At 46.0% G+C, this 20,872-nt stretch overlaps 1 protein-coding gene across 3 annotated transcripts in view; it reads right to left on the minus strand.

Moving 5' to 3' along the window:
* LOC122363844 (dimethylglycine dehydrogenase, mitochondrial-like) overlaps positions 1-20,872 on the minus strand; it is a 367,327-nt gene that overhangs the window by 300,886 nt on the left and 45,569 nt on the right. For all 3 annotated transcript variants that reach the window (XM_043333585.1, XM_043333584.1, XM_043333586.1), the window contains exon 2: positions 4,329-4,450. In XM_043333585.1, the coding sequence (XP_043189520.1) occupies positions 4,329-4,450 (122 nt within the window). The remainder of the gene's footprint in view (positions 1-4,328; positions 4,451-20,872) is intronic.

Consider the following 20,872-nt stretch of genomic DNA (forward strand, 5'->3'; position numbering starts at 1 on the left):
TGTGACCAAAAAGATTCTTTGGGAAGAGACGAATCCAATGATACCCAGTTTTACCTTCTCAGGTCAGTCATTGACCTTCCAGGTCAGGTCAAACTAAAAAAATGTTGCTGTTTTGGGTCACCGTTGGATATCAAGTGTGCTGCTTATCAAATACCGATGACGATGCTGTTTTCTGGTGCCAAGCCAGCTAGAACCTCTTTGTCACACTACCCGACCAGAATTTTGCTGCTGAGGTCATTTCAGGTCAAGTTAGGTCAAGGTCAATTATATGTGTTTGTATGTCTGTGTGTGTCTGTGTGTATACTGATGTGTGCACCGATTGTTTTTGGGTCCATATTACATGAAATCATGATCTGAGAAGCTTTTACCAAAAATGCAGTCAAAAAACTTCAAAAAAGTAAATTCAGCTTGCCTAAAACGCAATTATCTTAGGTGACCTAGGTTGACCTTGACCCTGACCTTGACCCCTGTACATCGTCGAACAACATGTTCCATGATAGGTAGGAGGTAAGACTGGCAAAAAAGGCCGAAATCAGGGTGTCAAAAGCTCATAAGGCCCATGGCAAACGCAAGATGTTGAGAATTGGCCATTTGGGTCATGACATGACCTGAAAAACAAGGTCATATCTCCGAAACCAAAAATCACAGAAACTTGAAATTTTCAGTGGACATCAAGAAAGGATAGAGGAGCAGCTATACGAAAAATCAGCCTTCTAGCTCTAAAAATGTGGAGTGCAGAGCAGAAAGACTACCTGGGGGGGGTGGCAACCACCCCCCCCCCCCCATGTGCGGGCGAGGGTTAATGACGTTGTTGATTTCCACCACACTGATGGGATCATCCAAAATTGGCATGTATGTACTCGTTTCAGGCACTCTCAGCTCTGTGTCAAGTGATGTAGGGTTTAAGAGAGCCTCGAAATGGCGGCGGAACACTTCATCGCTTGGTTTACTTTTATCGTTATCTCGGAACTCGATCTTTCCTTTCCAGTTTATCGAATTCCAAATCGCCTTTGCATCATTCTTTTTCAGCAGAAACTGCCAGCGAGATTGAGCATATTGGGTCATCCCACCTGACTCATTGTGAGCGCGCTGGTCACTTCGTTTAGCGGTCAAGCAGGCGCTATACAGTGTGTCTGTCAGCCTCTCACAGACCCTATCTACCGACTACCGTCATCGGCTGGTCTGCTTCGGTGTCGTGCAGCTGTCGCCGCCAAAGAGCGGGGTCCGGGAGATCTGCACTGAAACCTTCTCCGCTGATGGAGTTAATTGGCACCGCTTTACGCGCTACACCGTGTCCTCTCCGTTCCCGATGTGTGTAACAGAGCTGCTCTCTCTAGCGTGGCGTCTGGGGACGGAGGAGGACGCCATAACCTCACGGACAAAGCGGCGTGGTCAGAGTCTCAGAAAGGGCGCTCTCTGGTCCACGACAAAGTTTTCGATCAGATGCATGAGCGACGGTGAGACAAGTAGCCAATCCAATTGCGAGATCCATTTTTCTCGCTTCCTGAACGTTAGATTTCCATTACAACGTTAGATTTCCATTAAAACACTTTCGTCTATGCCTTAAATGATTAACCCGCGCCCTGCTGGGGGGGGGGGGGGTGTTTGAACACCCCCCCTTGTGGTTTTTCGCGAATATCTCAAAAACGGCGGCGCGGAGCGCCGCCGTTTTTGGTACACCTTATCATACATCAATTCTACACATGTTGTGAAAATTTCAGACCAAGGTCATCCAAGGTCAGGTCACCAGGTCACTTGAAGTGACCTCACCTCATAAAAAGTTTCAATGTCTGTCATAGCTACACCGAGTGACCGATCGCTTTGAAACTTTCAGCGATTGCTAAGAGCAATAGCATGTACAAAATGTATATCTCAGAATTTTGATATCGATGACCTAAGGTCAGGTCAATTTTTCGACCTCCCCATTATAAGTCAATGGGAGAAAATTGAAATGCGCCTCTTTTGGACGAAAGACATTATAAACACTCCCAAACACTGAATTACAAGTGGTTTAGACACACTGAACATGAAAATGGTGTCAGTGACCCCTGTGTATGCCCTGAGGTCATCTTAGGTCACGAATATTATCTAACAGTTTTTCGCAAATAACTTTTGATAGAGGCATGCTAGAGCGATGAAAACGCCTTAGATGTGTTCAGCTCGACGATACGGATCGACTGATATGCAACATGACCCTTTCCGGTCAGGTCATGACCTTGACCTGAGGTCAAATTTTCAAGTTGACCTTTCAAGGTCAAGTTATAGTTCATTCGATGCGTCTTGACGAGAGGAACACGATGCCGGTAAAAGTAAGCTCGTACAAGGTTTGGGTCAAAAGTTATTGCAGAAAAACTGTTTCTGAAAAAATCGGCTATTTTTGCAGTTTTTGCCCCCAGCAGGCAAAACCGTTGACGTTAGGTCAAATCTGAGACAATTACTCAGAAAGGGCGTTAATAGGGCTATCGAATGCGCTTTTTCGCGGCGCTGTAGCTCTATTGGTTCCCGAGTTATGCGTTGGCTTCTTGGAAATTGTCGACATTCGACCTGGAAATCGGCGAAATTTTGCCTTCAATGACCTCTGGTGACCTGACCTTTGACCTGACCAAAAAATTGACTGAAGTGATTTCCTCATTATTTTTGACGCTCTTTCGAACGCCGCCTTCCGCGTATCGCTACGTGGCCCAGGAGCCGAGTTAGAAGGGGGGTGTTCAAACACCCCCCCCCCCCCAGCAGGGCGTGGAAATCCAGGACCCCCAGCCGGGCGCGGGTTAACAGGGTAAATATCTAAATTCGAACACATGTTTAGCAGTTCGCGACCATGGGCGTTTTCCCCTAGATCAACATTTTGAGAATACGAAATATCTTTTGCGATATCATCTAGCTTGCACAGCGATGGCATTCTACTATTGAAATCACCAATGGCTATTATACTACATTTACTGTCTAATATTTGATTCTGAACGTCAGCGAAAGACGCAGACCTTGCTATGCACATTACCATCTGCATAGCAAGGTAAAGCCGCCTGAGTTCGTTCATTCTAGGTTTTTTCACTTCATAGTTGGCACTAATTAATCTTGCTGTTGTAAGTTATAATTCAATATTCATCCCAATACATCAATAGACAATATGCAATCATCGGCAAACATTTTCTGGCTTGATACTGTTCAGCGTGCTCTTCAGTATTGATCTCCTGCAATATTACAGCTTGTTTTCGGCCAATAAGCTTGGCCAATAAGCTCTTTTAATTTTACTTTTCTTGCTGATAAGTGAGCCAGACCAACTTGCGTTTATCAACCAACATTTCCTGACTTCAACTTGATCTTGCTCAGGACTCAGGACCTCCTTAGCCACCTGGATACTTGGGATTGTTTTCAGTTAACATGCTTCTTTAATATGATATAAGTCCATCACAAGAGATTCAAAACATCCAACAAAACGACGTACACGAGTACGAAAACCACCGGATGAATTTGAAAAAGGCCTTGGAACAGAGCCAAGTGGTGCTACATCTGTTTGTTTATAATAGTTGTAGTGCTGATACATTGTTTTAGGACTCTAACGGTCGGCATAAAAAATTGAAACATTTTTACAAAATTTGTAAGGCAGGTACTATTTTTCTGAAAGAACTAAAATATTCAAAAGCCAAACACTATGAAATACAGGAGTCTGAACGAAAAAGTAACCAAAAAATCTAGCCTAATCACTGGTTCCTAAAACTGCAACAAAATCAGCACTTTTCCCCGCAACTCGTTGTCCAGACGTAAATATACTGAAATTTGTGCTCAAAACTCGCGTGCAATAAAAAGGTGAAGAAAAATCACGGTAATTAATTGGCTGCAGTGACGAGAAAACCCAACAAAAAATGAAAAAATCGTCTTTTGTCATGGTCCGTAGAAATTTCGGTATTCATTTACTGGCGAATCCAGGGGGGGGGGGCAACCGGGCTAAAGTAAGGACTAGGGGCGGCCAAAACATGATTTCGGGCCCCTTTCCAAATCGAATTCGCCCATTTAAAATACCTATCCACTGGACCGTAATTAAAAAAAATGACAACATGCATTCAAGATAAGTTAATAAGAGCTCATTTACGCTCCTCATTTAGCCAAGCATCTCAAAAGTGGGAAATTTTGTCGTTGATAACCTTCTGAGACCTGACCTTTTGGTCGGCTTTCGCCCCTCCCTTTGCAAACGGCCAGATCCACCAGTGTATTCATTTTGTGTCCTCGAAAAAGTCCTCTGATAACTCACACTTAAGCCGAATGGTCAAAAGCAAACAAAAAAGGTGTAGCGACCAGAAAGAAGGAGTGCGCCGTCGGGGAGCTCTCACCTGTAGTGGTGGATGTGTTTTATATTGACTCCTGGGTGGTAGAAGGTAATGAGGCCAGCCGCGTGCCACGTGGAGCCGGCGGTCAGTTCCGTCTTCTCCAGCAGGAGCACGTCTTTTTGGCCCTGTGGATCGCATACAGCTTAGTCAGCTTTTTGGTCCTGTGGATCGCATACAGCTTAGTCAGCTTTTCGTCCTGGATCGCATACAGCTTAGTCAGCAAAAAGAAGGTCAGACACGCACGGCAACGAATCAAATCGAATCTAATGAACGACTCTAAATGTCAATAAATATAATGATTGTTCCTGCGCCCTGCTGAGGGATGTTTGAAGCTCCCCACCCCACCCCGCCCCACCCCTGTATGCATGACGCGAGATATTTTTAGGTGGTGGCGCTATTTCGAATCAATAATGCATTTTAAGGATTTGAACATTTATAAATGTCCACATAAGGAGTGGTTATTACGGAGCGAGCGAAGCGAGCGTAGTCTTTCCTTAGATTAACGGAAATTTCTGACGTAGTTATAAATGTTGTTGTTCAGCTGGGACAAAGTTAATGTATAAAACGTTGTTTTGACACCAGCTTTATTATTTTAACGGAAGCTTTCAAGAGCACTTTGGCTCCCTTCTTCAGCCAAGTCACACAACAAACACAAAAAAAAAACAGTAATACAAAACATCGAGGCATCGTTCGGTTCGAGGTCAAAATCGTGGCGTGAATCAAATGTGGCGCACTGATTATTTGAACTATACGATTTTGACCTCGAACCGAACGATACCTCGATGTTTTGTATTACTGTTTTTAGTGTTTGTTGTGTGACTTCACTGAAAACAATTCAACCCGCGTACAGCGAGTAAAACCCGCTGCTGGCGGGTACACCTACCCACCACCTAATTTGACACTCTACCAGCGGGTGCGTTTACCCGCATACCGCAGGCTGTGAACCCGAGTATATTGTGTACCTAACCCGCATAGGATGGGGACTCAACCCACACACAGAAGGCAACCTACCCGTTCGCAGCGGGTACACAATCCGCACATGGCGTATTACCTGCGCTGCGTGGGTTGGGAACTCGCTTTCTGCGAGTACAAATATCCGCTGGTAGGGTGTCCAAATCAGCTGGAGGGTAAAGTACCCTCCAGTGGCGGCGTTCAAGGAGGAAAACGCCGCCATCGCCGGGATTCGAACCCGATATCTTTGACATTACAAACCGATGCGCTACCAACTGCGCCACAGGCGACCTGACGCAAAGCGACTGAAATGTCGGTGTATATCAGATTAAAATGAAGAACTGACGGCGGACTCAATACAGAAAGTAAAAAGGCTTATCTTAGACAATTGACATGAATCCGCCTATAGTGTTTTAAATATTAAGGAATAGTTTGGACAAATATTTCATTTGCATCGTGAAAAATTTATTTATCCAGGCTTTATTTTTACCAATAAAATGTGCTAAGAACGGTCTGCAAACTTCACCACAATGCGCCAGATTCGCGGACTGCAGAATATTCTGCTGAGCGTTCCAGCGAAATATTCTGCCGGCCAAGACGTGACGTCATCCAAACAATGATTCAAATGTCCCAAGCCCGTTAAGTACCCTCCTAACTCACAGAACGCAGCCCCACAGCTGTTACAGTTACGATTACAATTGCCTTGCACATCTCTACCCCTGCACAAGGCCTGCACAAGCACGCAGCCGAGCCGAAAAGCGACTATTGTGGCGCGTCACGTTTCAACACTCGTTTGAGCGTCGAAGTCAAAAGTATTAATTTCAAAACCAATGCCGTGCATCAGTGGGATATCTGCCATGACACATGCGTGATCAAGGCAACCTGCGTATAGCATGTCACCTACCTTGGCGCAGCGAGTTACACGATGCAAAACCTGCGTGATGCGCTTATTCCGTGGGCGCGAGTAACGCCTGCGGCCACAACCCGCTGCGGACGAGTGATTGACCCCGCCAGAGGAGGTTTCATGTATCCGCGCATGACGGGTTGCTGTTTTACCCGAGTATAGCGGGTGTTGACACCCGTGAAGCGGGTGAAAGCTACGATGATAACGGGATGCTCTGCGAAACGCGGGAAGCTAAACGGGTAGTCAGCCTACCCGGCAGCAAAAACTCGCGCAGAGCGGGTAATTTCTTCAAAATACCCGCGATACCCGGGCCAACTCGCAATCCGCGGGTTGAATTGTTTTCAGTGTTGACTGAAGAAGGGAGCCGAAGTGCTCTTGAAAGCTTCCGTTAAAATAATAAAGCTGGTGTCAAAACAACGTTTTATATGTACATACACGGAAATTTCTGAGTATGAGCGGCCGGCCGGCCGGCCGTGCGGACGCTTTTGCGAGGCTTATATCTCAGCAACCACTTGACCGATTTACATGCGGTAATTTTTGTAGGGTAGCTTCATTCCAATCCAATAGTCCAATACCAAGTATTGGACTATTCCCGATGCATTTGGGTGACCCCTTATGCACGTGCCAACTGCCACGTGCAAAACAAAGAGGTGTCAATTTGTCATTGTTGCAATATCTCGGTAACTACTTGGCCGATTGCGCTGAAAGTTGGCATGTAGATAGGCACCCAATAGGCACTGCATATCCATGTGCCAGACTTGGGGTGCTGCTGCACGTGCGCACGTGCAGGGGTCGTTTCCAGATCTCAAGAACGGCTCGACCGATTGCGCTCAAATTTGGTACACAGTTGGGGACCGGTAAGTAGGGTGCCGTGCACAAGTCTGTTGGGACCCATTTTGCACGTGTGCACGTGCAGGGTGCCGCTTCCAGATCTCGAGAACGGCTGGGCCGATTATGCCCAAATTTGGCACATCGCTAGAGACCGGTTAGTAGGGTGCCGTGCACAAGTCAGTGGGAGGTACCCCTCGCAATTTTGCACGTGCAAGGCCCACCCTCTCGCTCGCTCCGTTAGTCGCCCAAAAGGCGTTATACTGGTAGGCTAGGTTGAATTGGGTTAAGTTAGGCGAAGTAAGGTGGTTAGGACCAGGTCAGACCGTAAGGCCTGGTCAGGTTGATTTTATTCTTTCATTCTAATTTGACATAGATACCTATTACCTATGTTTTTCTCCAGCCTGAATTTCATTAGGTAATGAGTTGATTTTGCTTTGTTTTTATCTGTCTTGTTTTGTGTTTTTGTCCCTTATATTTTGCCCCATAGGCAAGGGTGGAGCTTTTCCAGGGAATGTGGTGGAGCATGATTGGAGGCGCTCCGTTAGTCGCCCCAAAAGGCGTTATACTGGTTTGCTAATATCTTTGGAATATTTATTGTGTTAACCCGCGCCCTACTGGGGGGAGGGGCTATTCATAGCCTCCCTCCCGTTTTTCTGCAATAACTTCCGAACGGCTTGACATATCGACGCCAAACTTTCAGTACCTTCGGCTGCATCAATTTGACAAATTGTGTCAAAATATGAACTTCGTAGCTACCATAGGTAGGCCGAAAATGACGTCAGAGTGACGTCATGTTCGGCGGATTTCGACGCAAAACATTGAACCACGGGAATCGCTCCCAAGAGCTCAGTGTTTAACCCGCGCCCGGCTGGGGGTCCTGGATTTCCACGCCCTGCTGGGGGGGGGGTGTTTGAACACCCCCCCCTTGTAACTCGGCTCCTGGGCCACGTAGCGATACGCGGAAGGCGGCGTTCGAAAGAGCGTCAAAAATAATGACGAAATCACTTCAGTCAATTTTTTGGTCAGGTCAAAGGTCAGGTCACCAGAGGTCATTGAAGGCAAAATTTCGCCGATTTCCAGGTCGAATGTCGAAAATTTCCAAGAAGCCAACGCATAACTCGGGAACAAATAGAGCTACAGCGCCGCGGAAAAGCGCATTCGATAGCCCTATTAACGCCCTTTCTGAGTATTTCTCTCAGATTTGATCTAACGTCAACGGTTTTGCCTGCAGGGGGCAAAAACTGCAAAAATAGCCGATTTTTTCGAAAACAGTTTTTCTGCAATAACTTTTGACCCAAGCCTTGTACGAGTTTACTTTTACCGGCATCGTGTTCCTCTCGTCAAGACGCATCGAATGAACTATAACTTGACCTTGAAAGATCAACTTGAAAATTTGACCTCAGGTCAAGGTCATGACCTGACCGGAAAGGGTCATGTTGCATATCAGTCGATCCGTATCGTCGAGCTGAACACATCTAAGGCGTTGTCATCGCTCTAGCATGCCTCTATCAAAAGTTATTTGCGAAAAACTGTTAGATACCATTCGTGACCTAAGATGACCTCAGGGCATAAACAAGGGTCACGGACACCATTTTCATGTTCAGTGTGTCTAAACCACTTGTGATTCGGTGATTGGGAGTGTTTATAATGTCTTGCATCCAAAAGAGGCGCATTTCAATTTTCTCCCATTGACTTATAATGGCGAGGTCGCAAAATTGACCTGACCTTAGGTCATCGATATCAAAATTCTGAGATATACATTTTGTACATGCTATTGCCCTTAGCAATCGCTGAAAGTTTCAAAGCGATCGGTCACTCGTTGTAGCTATGACAGACATTGAAAGTTTTTATGAGGTGAGGTCACTTCAAGGGACCTGGTGACCTGACCCTGAATGACCTTGGTCTGAAATTTTCACAACATGTGTAGAATTGATGTATGATAAGGTGTACCAAAAACGGCGGCGCTCCGCGCCGCCGTTTTTGAGATATTCGCGAAAAACCACAAGGGGGGGTGTTCAAACACCCCCCCCCCCCAGCAGGGCGCGGGTTAAGCTAAATCTAATTTATTTGCATGAGATGACTTAGAATAGACTGCGCTATCAAACTGCTATCTCGGATTTTCGAAATTTGGAAAATTTTGAAAATAATATTAAATAAAATTCAAAATTATATTTTTTCAAAAAGTTTTTGACTTTTTCGAAATAAAAACGGAATAAATGTGATAGGACGCATGCTTAGGACTAACTCTAGAAAGCTTTAGCTGAATATCTTCAAAAATGGCCAAGTTATACGCATAATTGCAAAAAAATCACAATTATTTATTTTTTAAATCAATTTTTAAGTACGTATTTGACATTGTACACCAATATAAATAGCACCAATATGTTCCTGAGCTCAAACTGCACCTAATAGACACCTTTTTGTTGAAAAATTTGAACTTAAAAATTTGACCTTTTTAACGTGAAAGTGACCTGACCTAAGCTAAATTCGACTCAAAATGACCTCAAATGACACAGACGACATCAAATTCGAAATCTATGGCCTAAATGGACCATAAAACATGTGTCACGTGGCCGATGCATGATACACTATTTCCGTGACCTGTGATGACCTGACCCTGACCTGAAAATCAAAGTACAAGTTTGGTACCCTCAGGGTATCTAGAGCATCTGTTCACGAGTGTGTAAACAAAAAATGAGCCTGATCTGACTTGTAAGACGGCGGCCAAAGCCCAAAATTTGAACAAGCCAAAATGCTAATAATTTTATTTTGACCTGACCTGTGACGTCATCGGTGACCTCGAGGTCAATGAAATTAGGTTTCGCTCGACCGTTTTTCCGGGGCTATCAGTCGCCGTTTGAATTTTGACGATCGGCCCAGTAGTTTCGGAGTTAGGATGGGCTATGAAGAGCCCCCCCCCCCCCCCCCCAAGAAGGACGTGTTATACGCAGACCTCAGTGGGGCGCGGGTTAAAAAAAATCAATTGCGTAGGGGTAAGACTTAAGCGCCTTTTTTTCGCTAAGCTTTTAGATAAGTATCGGATTTTAGAACATCGGAAAAGAAAAAGGCATTGGGAGAAATGAAGCGGCACACCTATATGATCAAGCGTGTTGATCAGGCAGTTCAGGACTGGTGAAGAAAAACGACTAGACCATTCAAACCATGCCAACTAAGCTCTAATGCGATGATGAAGCGGGCTGTTGAAACCCAATCGGAGTCAGAGACAGATTCGGAGTCGGCCAGAATCGATCGTTGAGACCAGAGTAGGAGTCAGAGCCGATTTGGAAGCCGAAGGTCAGGTCAATATTGAGGTCACCAGAGGACATAAATCAAGTCGCAAAACCTGAGGATGATTTTAACCCGCGCGCCGACCGGGGTCCGCGCAAACTCCGTTCCGACGGGCCCCTGAGATCTCGAAAACGAAGCAAGATAGCGACAAGCGGTAAACGGCATGGGGTACACACAACAAGGTCTACAATTATGGGGTAGTGTGGGGTATTTTTGAACGTATTTTAGTCTTCTGTGACTGCGTCGTACCAAATTCCAGCTCAACCCTGGTTGAAGAAAAACTGTTTCAGTAGCACAAGTGTCACTTGCCTTCACCATGCAAGCCTCATTTTTGGACGAGCCGAGCATACCTTGAATAGCATAGCCTCACTTCTCCACCAAGTCACGGTGTGTTCAAATTGCCCCACCGTGGGGTAATTTGAACATACCGCCTTTACCTGCCTTAAAAACGATAGTCTCGCCAGCAACGATGTTGTTTGCTCCGTAAACCAATAGGCAGAACAATTCTAAACATAACTTCATTTGAAAAATCAACACAACAAAAATAGCAGTTGCCAAGTATCAATAGCTGCACGCTGCACACCGGTCAGTTGTCAGAATTCACCTTTCTTCAATTAACCCTATTCCGGGCGGGCTCTGATAGGCTCGATTCTGGGCGGGGGGGCCTTTTCGGCCCCCCTTCATACCTAAAAAAAACACACATTGGAGCGACAAACGGCAAACGGCGTTTGATAGGTCGCTTAAAGATCTACAACTTTTAAAATAACACATTTTCGGGTCAGGTAAATATTGAGGTCACCAGAGGTCATCAACGATAAAATGTTTTGGAATTAGTTACTTATAAAACTTTTGAATTAAGAAACATAGAAACTTAAAATTAATACATTTGTGTTGCTCTCGTCGAGGCGATTGGAATAAGTATGCAATGACCTTCACAGGTCAATTTTAAATTTGACCCGAGGTCAAGGTCAGATCATTCACCAATGCGGTTGTGGGGTATGGTCATGCTGCATACCAAACGACGCGCCTTGACCAGGCGAGCACTTTGGTACCACTTACAAGTCTTTAGCACCATCATGTCGTGATTTATTGACAAAAACGATTTATGACGTCACATGACCTCCGATGACCTTTCCCGGTGCCCCTGTCAATAAGCGGCACCAGGATCATCACCGATTAAATAATCTTCCACATAGATAACATGAATCTATGATAGATCATAGATAACATGATTCATGTTATCTATGTCTTCCATAATACTGAAAGAATTGGGTGGTTTTGACTCATTTACACGAAGCAGGAGGCATTCCAATATTTTCCCATAGGCTTGCAATGTAAAGGTCACAAGTCTGGCCTGACCTCAGGTCACAGATATAAACATTCTGAGATATACAAATTGCACATATTGGTATCCTCACTAAAACCTGAAGAGAAGATTTTGATCAGTCAAAAACTCTAGCTCCGGCGTGATTGCAAACTTTTCAGAGGTGGGATCAACAAACCGCCTCTGGTGACCTGACCTGACCTGATCCGGCAAACTTTTTTTGTCAAAATGTGCGCAATGAATGTTAAGAAAAAGTCACCGAGTATGAGCTTTCAGTCTCGCGGCGTTTGGCAATGGAACAATAACAACCTGAGGGGGGGGCCTTAAAGGCCCCCCCGCCCGGAATAGGGTTAACCCGCGCCCTGCTGGGGGGGGTGTTTGAACACCCCCCCCCCCCCTTGTGGTTTTTCGCGAATATCTCAAAAACGGCGGCGCTCCGCGCCGCCGTTTTTGGTACACCTTATCATACATCAATTCTACACATGTTGTGAAAATTTCAGACCAAGGTCATTCAAGGTCAGGTCACCAGGTCACTTGAAGTGACCTCACCTCATAAAAAGTTTCAATGTCTGTCATAGCTACACCGAGTGACCGATCGCTTTGAAACTTTCAGCGATTGCTAAGAGCAATAGCACGTACAAAATGTATATCTCAGAATTTTGATATCGATGACCTAAGGTCAGGTCAGTTTTGCGACCTCCCCATTATAAGTCAATGGGAGAAAATTAAAATGCGCCTCTTTTGGACGAAAGACATTATAAACACTCCCAAACACTGAATTTTCACCAGGTCACTTGAAGTGACCTCACCTCATAAAAAGTTTCAATGTCTGTCCTAGCTACACCGAGTGACCGATCGCTTTGAAACTTTCAGCGATTGCTAAGAGCAATAGCATGTACAAAATGTATATCTCAGAATTTTGATATCGATGACCTAAGGTTAGGTCAATTTTGCGACCTCCCCATTACAAGTCACTGAATTACAAGTCAAATTCAGTGTTTGGGAGTGTTTATAATGTCTTTCGTCCAAAAGAGACGCATTTCAATTTTCTCCCATTGACTTGTAATGGGGAGGTCGCAAAATTGACCTAACCTTAGGTCATCGATATCAAAATTCTGAGATATACATTTTGTACATGCTATTGCTCTTAGCAATCGCTGAAAGTTTCAAAGCGATCGGTCACTCGGTGTAGCTAGGACAGACATTGAAGCTTTTTATGAGGTGAGGTCACTTCAAGTGACCTGGTGACCTGACCTTGAATGACCTTGGTCTGAAATTTTCACAACATGTGTAGAATTGATGCATGATAAAATGTACCAAAAACGGCGGCGCTCCGCGCCGCCGTTTTTGAGATATTCGCGAAAAACCACAAGGGGGGTGTTCAAACACCCCCCCCAGCAGGGCGCGGGTTAACAGAACGTCTATCATTTTTGTTCGATAAAAACTATCCCAACCTTATACTGCATCCGTTATAGTGGTGCCAATCGGAACCTGGACATTCGGAGTTTATATTTTGTCCGATGTCTAACTCGGAATTGGATGGACAAAGGTAGCAGACTGGACAACATTGGACGATTAGAGCTTCGCGAAAAAAACGAGCGTGTTGCCCGTCACGCGACGAAGCCGATGACACCCAATTTTAAGGTCCTAGGTCATTGGTTGACCTTCCAGGTCAGGTCAATGATCCAAAAGTCGGGAAAATCGGGACCTGTTAGAAAGTCGTAAAGTGTGGCTGCTATAGGGTTTTTCGGGGTGCTGATCACGAATATTGTGTTAGTTTTGATCACAGATGATGTTTTTAAGCAAGACCAGGGCCTCGTTTCATAAAAGGAATTACTTACGGCGTTCCGTCAATTTTGCCAGATTTGGCGTATTTGATGCCAATTCGGTTTCATAAAGCCGGAGACCGGAGTAATTCACGCCATCGAAATTACGGAGCTTCATTTAGGCAAATGCTCGATTCCGGACCAACTGATGCCATTTGGGTTCCATAAAACCGTCCTCCCCGTGGCCTAGTGGATTAGGCGTCCGTCTCCTAACTCGGTGGCAGCGAGTTCGCGGCCGGGAAGCTCCACGTCGTTTGACCCGCGTTCCTATATTAAGCCAGCTGGCAACTGGCGAGAGAGGGCCACGCTAGACCCGGGAGGACCGTGCCGCCATCTACCTGCGGCACGTTAAACTTTCGATCCAAATTATCACCGGTGAACCGAGCGCGGGCAAGGTGTTGGCGTATTTGGCTCCATCATCAGGTGGTTCCGTGGTGTCATTCGAAACAAGCACTGCTTAGCGGGGCACCCGGGCCCATAGCCACCCATTCATCCATTCGGACAAAACTTCTATAAAAAAACGACGTAATTAACGCCAAATATTTTATCAAGTGTTTGATGTCAGTGGTGTAAACTACGCACAAAAATGTTGCGTGAATTTGAATTAATGTGAAGATTCGAAGCTAATTTTTAATATATTTTATAATGTTGAGCCCAGTGAGGCAGAAAGAACAGCCAAAATGGGAAAAAGAAGCTGCAACTCTTCTGTACCAGTCGCTTTTTGTGGCCACTATCGGAATTTTGTTTATTCGCCGCGCCGCGCCACTTTCGTAGTTAGACACTTCCGCTTAGCTGGCTTTCTGCTGTTTTCAATATATTGATTACGGAGCGAGCGAAGCGAGCGTAGTCTTTCCTTAGATTAACGGAAATTTCTGAGTATGAGCGGCCGGCCGGCCGTGGTCACGCTTTTGCGAGGCTTATATCTCAGCAACCACTTGACCGATTTACACGCGGTAATTTTTGTAGGGTAGCTTCATTCCTGCTACCAAGTATTGGACTATTCCCGATGCATGTGGGTGACCCCTTATGCACGTGCCACGTGCAAAACGAAGAGGTGTCAGTTTTGTAATTGTTGCAATATCTCGGTAACTACTTGGCCGATTGCGCTGAAAGTTGGCATGTAGGTAGGCACCCACTAGGCAATGCATATCCATGTGCCAGAGTTGGGGTGCTGCTGCACGTGCGCACGTGCAGGGGTCGTTTCCAGATCTCGAAAACGGCTGGACCGATTGCGCTCAAATTTGGTACATGGTTAGGGACCGATTAGTAGAGTGCCGTGCAAAAGTCAGTTGGGACCCATTTTGCACGTGCGCACGTGCAGGGTGCCGCTTCCAGATCACGAGAACGGCTGGGCCGATTGTGCTCAAATTTGGCACATCGCTAGAGACCGGTTAGTAGGGTGCCGTGCACAAGTCAGTTGGGGGTACCCCCTCGCAATTTCGCACGTGCAAGGCCCACCCTCTCGCTCGCTCCGTTAGTCGCCCCAAAAGGCGTTATACTGGTTACGAGCGAGCGAGCGCAGCGAGCGAGCGAGTTCATACTGAGTTAAGGGAAAATCCTGAGTATGAGCGGCCGGCCGGCCGTGGGGACGCTCTTCAAAAGCTAATATCTTAGGAACGGGACATCCGATTGACAAGCGGTCTTCTTTACTGAATGTCACTTGGACGTAAAAGTTCTGTGGTGTGATGGCCACCATGCGTTCTTGCCAACCGCCGCACGTGGTGCGTGGTAAAGTTGGACATTTTTTAAGAACCACCAAAATTGCAACCTCAATAACGGCACAACGGTTGGGCCGATTGAATTGAAACTCGGTATCCAGTTAGGTCTCCATCAGATAATTCATCTGCATGTGTTAAAGTTGGGGTGCTACTGCATGTGCGCACGTGCAGGGGGCGCTCCCAGATCTCGAGAACGGCTGGGCCGATTGCGCTCAAATTTGGTACACGGTTGGGGACCAGTTAGTAGGATGCCGTGCAAAAGTCAGTTTGGACCTCGTTTGCACGTGCGCACGTGCAGAATGCCGCTTCCAGATCTCAGGAACGGCCGGGCCGATTGCGTTCAAATTTGGCACACCGCTAGCGGCCGGTTAGAAGGGTGCTTTGCACAAGCCTGTTGGAAGTACCCTCTCGCCCTTCCGCACGTGCAGGGCTCACTATCTCGCTCGCTCGTTCTTCGCCCAAAAGGCGTTTTACTGGTTTAATAAAGGATGGTCATCAATATCAATTTTGTTTTTTCATAAATAATTTTTTGTAAGATTTAAATTCAACATAATTGTTTTATTATTTGTCGTAAAAAATAAGTGTTGACATGAAATTGTAATTTGTAGGACGCTTGATAAATTACGGCGACTACGCAAATGTGCTTAGTTACGGAGGTGTAAACAATTCCAGCTGTGGCTTTGTGAAACGGCTTCATTTGCGCTCCGTGGTTTGAAAGGGTGTGAATTACGGAAAGGTGTAAGTTTCGGCAGAGCTTTATGAAATGAGGCCCAGGTCGGGTCAGGTCAGGTCAGGTCAACCAGTAGGGGTCGTGGCGGGTATTCGTAGTGGGTGTCAACCGCCTCTGGCGGCTTCGTAACATGTTACGAAGGCATCAAAACTACTTCGTAGATGTTCAAATGGTTTCTAAATTCGGATTCAGCTCCAAAAACTAGCCTAAAAACATGTAAAACTCGAAAAAGTGAACCGAGGTCACCAAAGGTCAATGACCTGACCTGACCTTCAGGTGCCCTTGACATCCACCCTAATGCATGGGAGCAGCATCGAATCACATGTTTGAACGTTTGAAACCACGAAAAGCTTGCAAACGCGTGGCTAATGCGAGCCGACGTACGCCGAATCGCAATTCCGGCCAAACATGGCCTCGAGAAATAGGTCACAGGTCAAAGATCACTTGGTTCAGGGTCAATAAATTTTCAGAGTAGGTGTAAAATATATTTTTACCAGCGACTACCAATAAAATACTTTCATTAATTATTAAAGCCGACGGCGAGCTGTGCAGTCACAGCGCGATGACCCAGCACCATTCTCGGTGCCCGGCATCTAGCAGCATAGGCTCCTTTGTATGTAGAAAAAAATGTATCCGTTTCGCTGGTGGCTTTCCTGCAGGGAGCTGGCTTCGTCTGTGCAGCTGACCTGCTTGTCGTCGTAGTGATACCAACGGCCGTGGTCTTCACTAAAGACGTCCGACACATAGTGACCCGAATGGGTGTCTCCACCCAGATGACTGACGACGCCCACCAGTCGGACTACGGTCTACGTGTAGTCGTCGGTCAGGTCCACCGAGCTCAGCGCCTGGTCGCAGAGCCCAGACAGATGCGCCTGTTCGGAGGCGTCAATCAGGTCTTCATTTTTCGTCGATCGCAAGATTGTCTGCTCCGGCTCGCAATCAACTTCCCGGATCCGTGACGACAATGACTCGGAGTTCGTGTCCGGCACTGTGATCTCGGCGGCTGCCTGTGGCAGATAGGTGACAGCGGTGCCGCCTTCTTCAGTCATTAGCGCCAACAACAAATAAGAAAACGTAACAAGCTATTTGCCATCGCTAGGCATTCCAATGCTAAAGTAGATTGGGACACTTGGAAGAACCAAAGGACACTGGTTACCGACATGAACCGAAGATTAAAAACAAAACATATTCAAAGCCAAATTAACAAGCTTATAGAAAATAAACAAAACCCTCATCAATATCACAAAATATTAAAACAAATGATGGGACGCGAGAAAATATCATGTGTTCCAATATTAGTAGACGACAAAGGTAAAGTATTCCACCAAGACGTAGATAAAACACATAAACTCAACGAGTTTTTTTTTTTGCAAAACAATCACAAGAAACAAACTCGAGTAAAGACTTGCCACCTCGTCTTCCTGGTATGGAGGCCCCAAGGCTCCCAGACATAACAATAACAGAAGATGAAGTATTCAATCAACTTAAAAGATTAAACATTAACAAATCAGAAGGGTCCGATGGAATCCCAAATAGAATATTAAAAATGATTGCCATTTTTATAAAGGAGCCATTAACACGTTTATTCAATAAATCTCTGTCAGAAGGCAAGTTTCCAACATCATGGAAACATGCGAAGATAACTCCAATTTTCAAAAACAAGGGGTCCAGGGCGGATGTCTCTTCGCATAGACCGATTAGCCTGCTACCCAGTATATCAAAAGTATTTGAAAAAATTATCTTTAATAAAATATATTCACACTTGACATCAAACAACCTAATAACAGACAAACAGAGCGGGTATCGACCATACCATAGCACTACCACTCAATTACTTTTCGTAATCCACTCCTTATACAATGCTCTCGATAACAACATGGACTTTTCAATTATATACTTGGACATCTCTCGCTACTTCGATAAAATATGGCACAGAGGACTCTTAGAAAAATGCGAATACCAATGTGGAATAAAGGGAAATATGCTATGTTGGCTAAAATCATGCTTACACAACAGAACACATAGCGTAGAAACTAGAAATAAACAACGCAGTCTCTACTCCATTAACGATTAACGCGGGATGCCCTCAGGGCTCGGTTTTGGGGCCTCTTCTCGCTTTAATATATCTGAATGATTTAGACGGTCTAACGGAAAATAATTTACTTTTCTTCGCCGACGACACAATTTTGTTTAAAGCCCATCCTCATAACTCACTTCATGCAAAAGCATCAATCCAGCGAGATCTGGATGTAATACGAAACTTTGGAGATGAGTGGGCTATTACATTTAATTCTATGAAAACCACACAACAGACGTTCACCAATAAAGCTCTCAGCCATCCGCCACACCTAGCCTTTGGAAATCAAACAATTCCACAAGTAGAAACTCATAAACACTTAGGCTTAAATATATCGACTGACCTAAAATTCCATCAACATGTAAAAGAAACCATTAAAAAAGCAAACGCGTCCATGGGACCCCTGTACCCAATAGCAAAATACATCCCGCGACAAACGCTCCAACTAATATACACAACATACATACGACCCATACTTGATTACGGGGACATTGTTTACCACGGTCATTTAACCGTTGCTGACTCGATTAGTTTAGAAAAAAAAATTCAAAACAGAGCAGCAAGACTAATAACGGGCGCTTACCGCAATACGTCCACTGACAAGCTGCTCAAAGAATTAGGATGGACAACCCTTCAGAAACGAAGAGAGATAAACAGTTTAATAGCATTCCACAAAATCAAGCATCACGCACCACAATATCTCTTAGATTTAATCCCAGCCACGCGTCAAGAAATAACTCTACGTCGTCTAAGAAACGCAACAAACACAACATTACCACGTAACCGCTTGTCTTCCTACAAGAGTTCCTTTTTCCCATCCACCATCCGACGATGGAATACCTTACCAGACGAAGTCCGATCAATTCAAAGTATCCGTTCCTTTTCACAGGCAGTTGCTCAGGCGTATGGTTCAACAAAACCTCCAAGGTTTTTCAGCTTAGGACATAAACAAGAAAACATAATTCACACCAGGCTTAGACTGGGTATGTCGAGCCTCAATGCACATTTATTCAAAATCAATTCACCAAAAACCGATTCCCCAATTTGCAGCTGCGCGTCAGGGATTGAGTCAGTTGAGCATTTCTTCCTACACTGCCCTCAATATAACACAATCAGAAATGAGATGAATGTGGCATTGGAAGATTTGATACCCAATTTCAACCGACTAAGAATAAGTGAAAAAATGAATATGATCCTTTATGGATCAGATTTAACAATAGCTGCTGGTCCGGCTGTGATTGCGATCGTGCACAAGTACATTAAACTTTCAAAGCGTTTCGAAGTATAATAAATATTTGCACAAGTGCTTATTGCATAGAGCACACCCATCGCGCGTTTGAGAAAACGCTGCCGCGCTGTAAATACATTGGGTCGGCGGGGGTGGGGAGTGGGCGTGCGTTTGTGAGAGGGTTGTTTGGTGTATGTGATTCTTGAAGTATTCATGTATGTGTGACGGGAGCGGTGCCTCGACATAAGCACGGAGTGCTTTTGCACCGCCCTGCATATCTTGTTTGATGCTTGTTTTGTTAACAATACATGATGATGATGATGATGATGATGATGATGATGAGCGCCGAGGGCTGGCGACTGGCACGCGCTGGCATTTGGGGGGCTGGTCTGGCGTCTCGGCCACCGTCACAGCGACGATGAGGCGAGGACTTTGCGGCTGACGGTGGAGACAGTGCCGTTGAACTTCTCGCCTTCTCAAAGTCGGAAGGTGTACATGAGCAGGGGTCTGGAGTTCGGGTTGCATCATGTACGACGTATTCGCTAAGAGATATGACATCGGGGACGCCCATGCTGGCTCGTATTTTCCTGGACTCTCCCCCTAGAAAGGCATAACGGCTCAGTTGCAGAATCAGCGTCTGGGTAGTTTGCTGATTTGGGTGGTGACGTGGCACTCATGGTGATGGCAGCGCTGGCAGCGAAGCTCTCGCCGATCAGGCTGCATGCTCAGCCGGAGCGCATCTTGAAGTGTTGGTGGCTCTGTGCCTAGGTGGTGCGGCACGCTCACGGACCAGCTGATGTTTTCCTGTCGTTTTAGCACAGTCTCGTGACACTTGGTGCATTGGAAGCTTTCGACAGTCTGGTACTGAAAGTTGTCACGTATGGGATTTTCGGCTGATCGGCACTCATCTTTCATCGTGTCCAGCAGGCAGAGCAGGAACTCATCGGCATCCTGCATCTCGGTGCCGCCGAATGACGGGTCAATGCTGGTGAATACGCCGCGCAGCTTCCTAAGGTGGTCTTCGATATCCTTTTCGAGGGCCTTCTGACGAAACATCATCAGCTTACCTACGGCGTGCAGCGTGGGGCACATGTCACTCTTCGAAGCAGTGACCTGAGCTATCATATCGTTCCGGAATGGACTTAGTCCAAACAGCGACTGCAGCACAGCATTCTGGTAGCATGAGTTACCATTGTTGGGAAGTCCCATGTTCAATGGATCCAGTGTCTCCTGTTCTGCTGGTCTGGTCGTAAGAGACGTGGTGGTTGGTAGCTCCGGTGGGAGCTTTGCTTCGGTGCCAGTTGAGTTTGTGGGTGGCCATGGAAGTGATTTTGGCTCAATGTTGGCTCTGTGGCTCGGCCTTACACTGACGCTCGCAAGTCGAACGGCTGTGGCGTTGCCGCGCACCACCGCCACAGACACGCGCTGCATGAGGCGTTCAAAGTCCCGTCGGTCTCCTGTGGTCTTCACAATACGGCGGCCGAGCTCCTTCAAGAAGGAGTAACTGTCCGGGCCGAGCGCTCCGGATGTCTCTATGGCGACAGGGTGGAAATGATAGCGTCGACTTATGTCGGCATAGCGATGGCGCTTACGTTTCTCGGCGACGGTTGCAGCTGAGCTCGCTCGGGCCGCGGATTCCTTGACTGATGAGGCGCTGAACGTGTCGACGC

This window comes from Amphibalanus amphitrite, unplaced genomic scaffold, assembly GCF_019059575.1.
Source record: "Amphibalanus amphitrite isolate SeventyFive unplaced genomic scaffold, NRLGWU_Aamphi_draft 000642F_arrow, whole genome shotgun sequence".
In the NCBI taxonomy this organism is placed as follows: domain Eukaryota; kingdom Metazoa; phylum Arthropoda; class Thecostraca; order Balanomorpha; family Balanidae; genus Amphibalanus; species Amphibalanus amphitrite.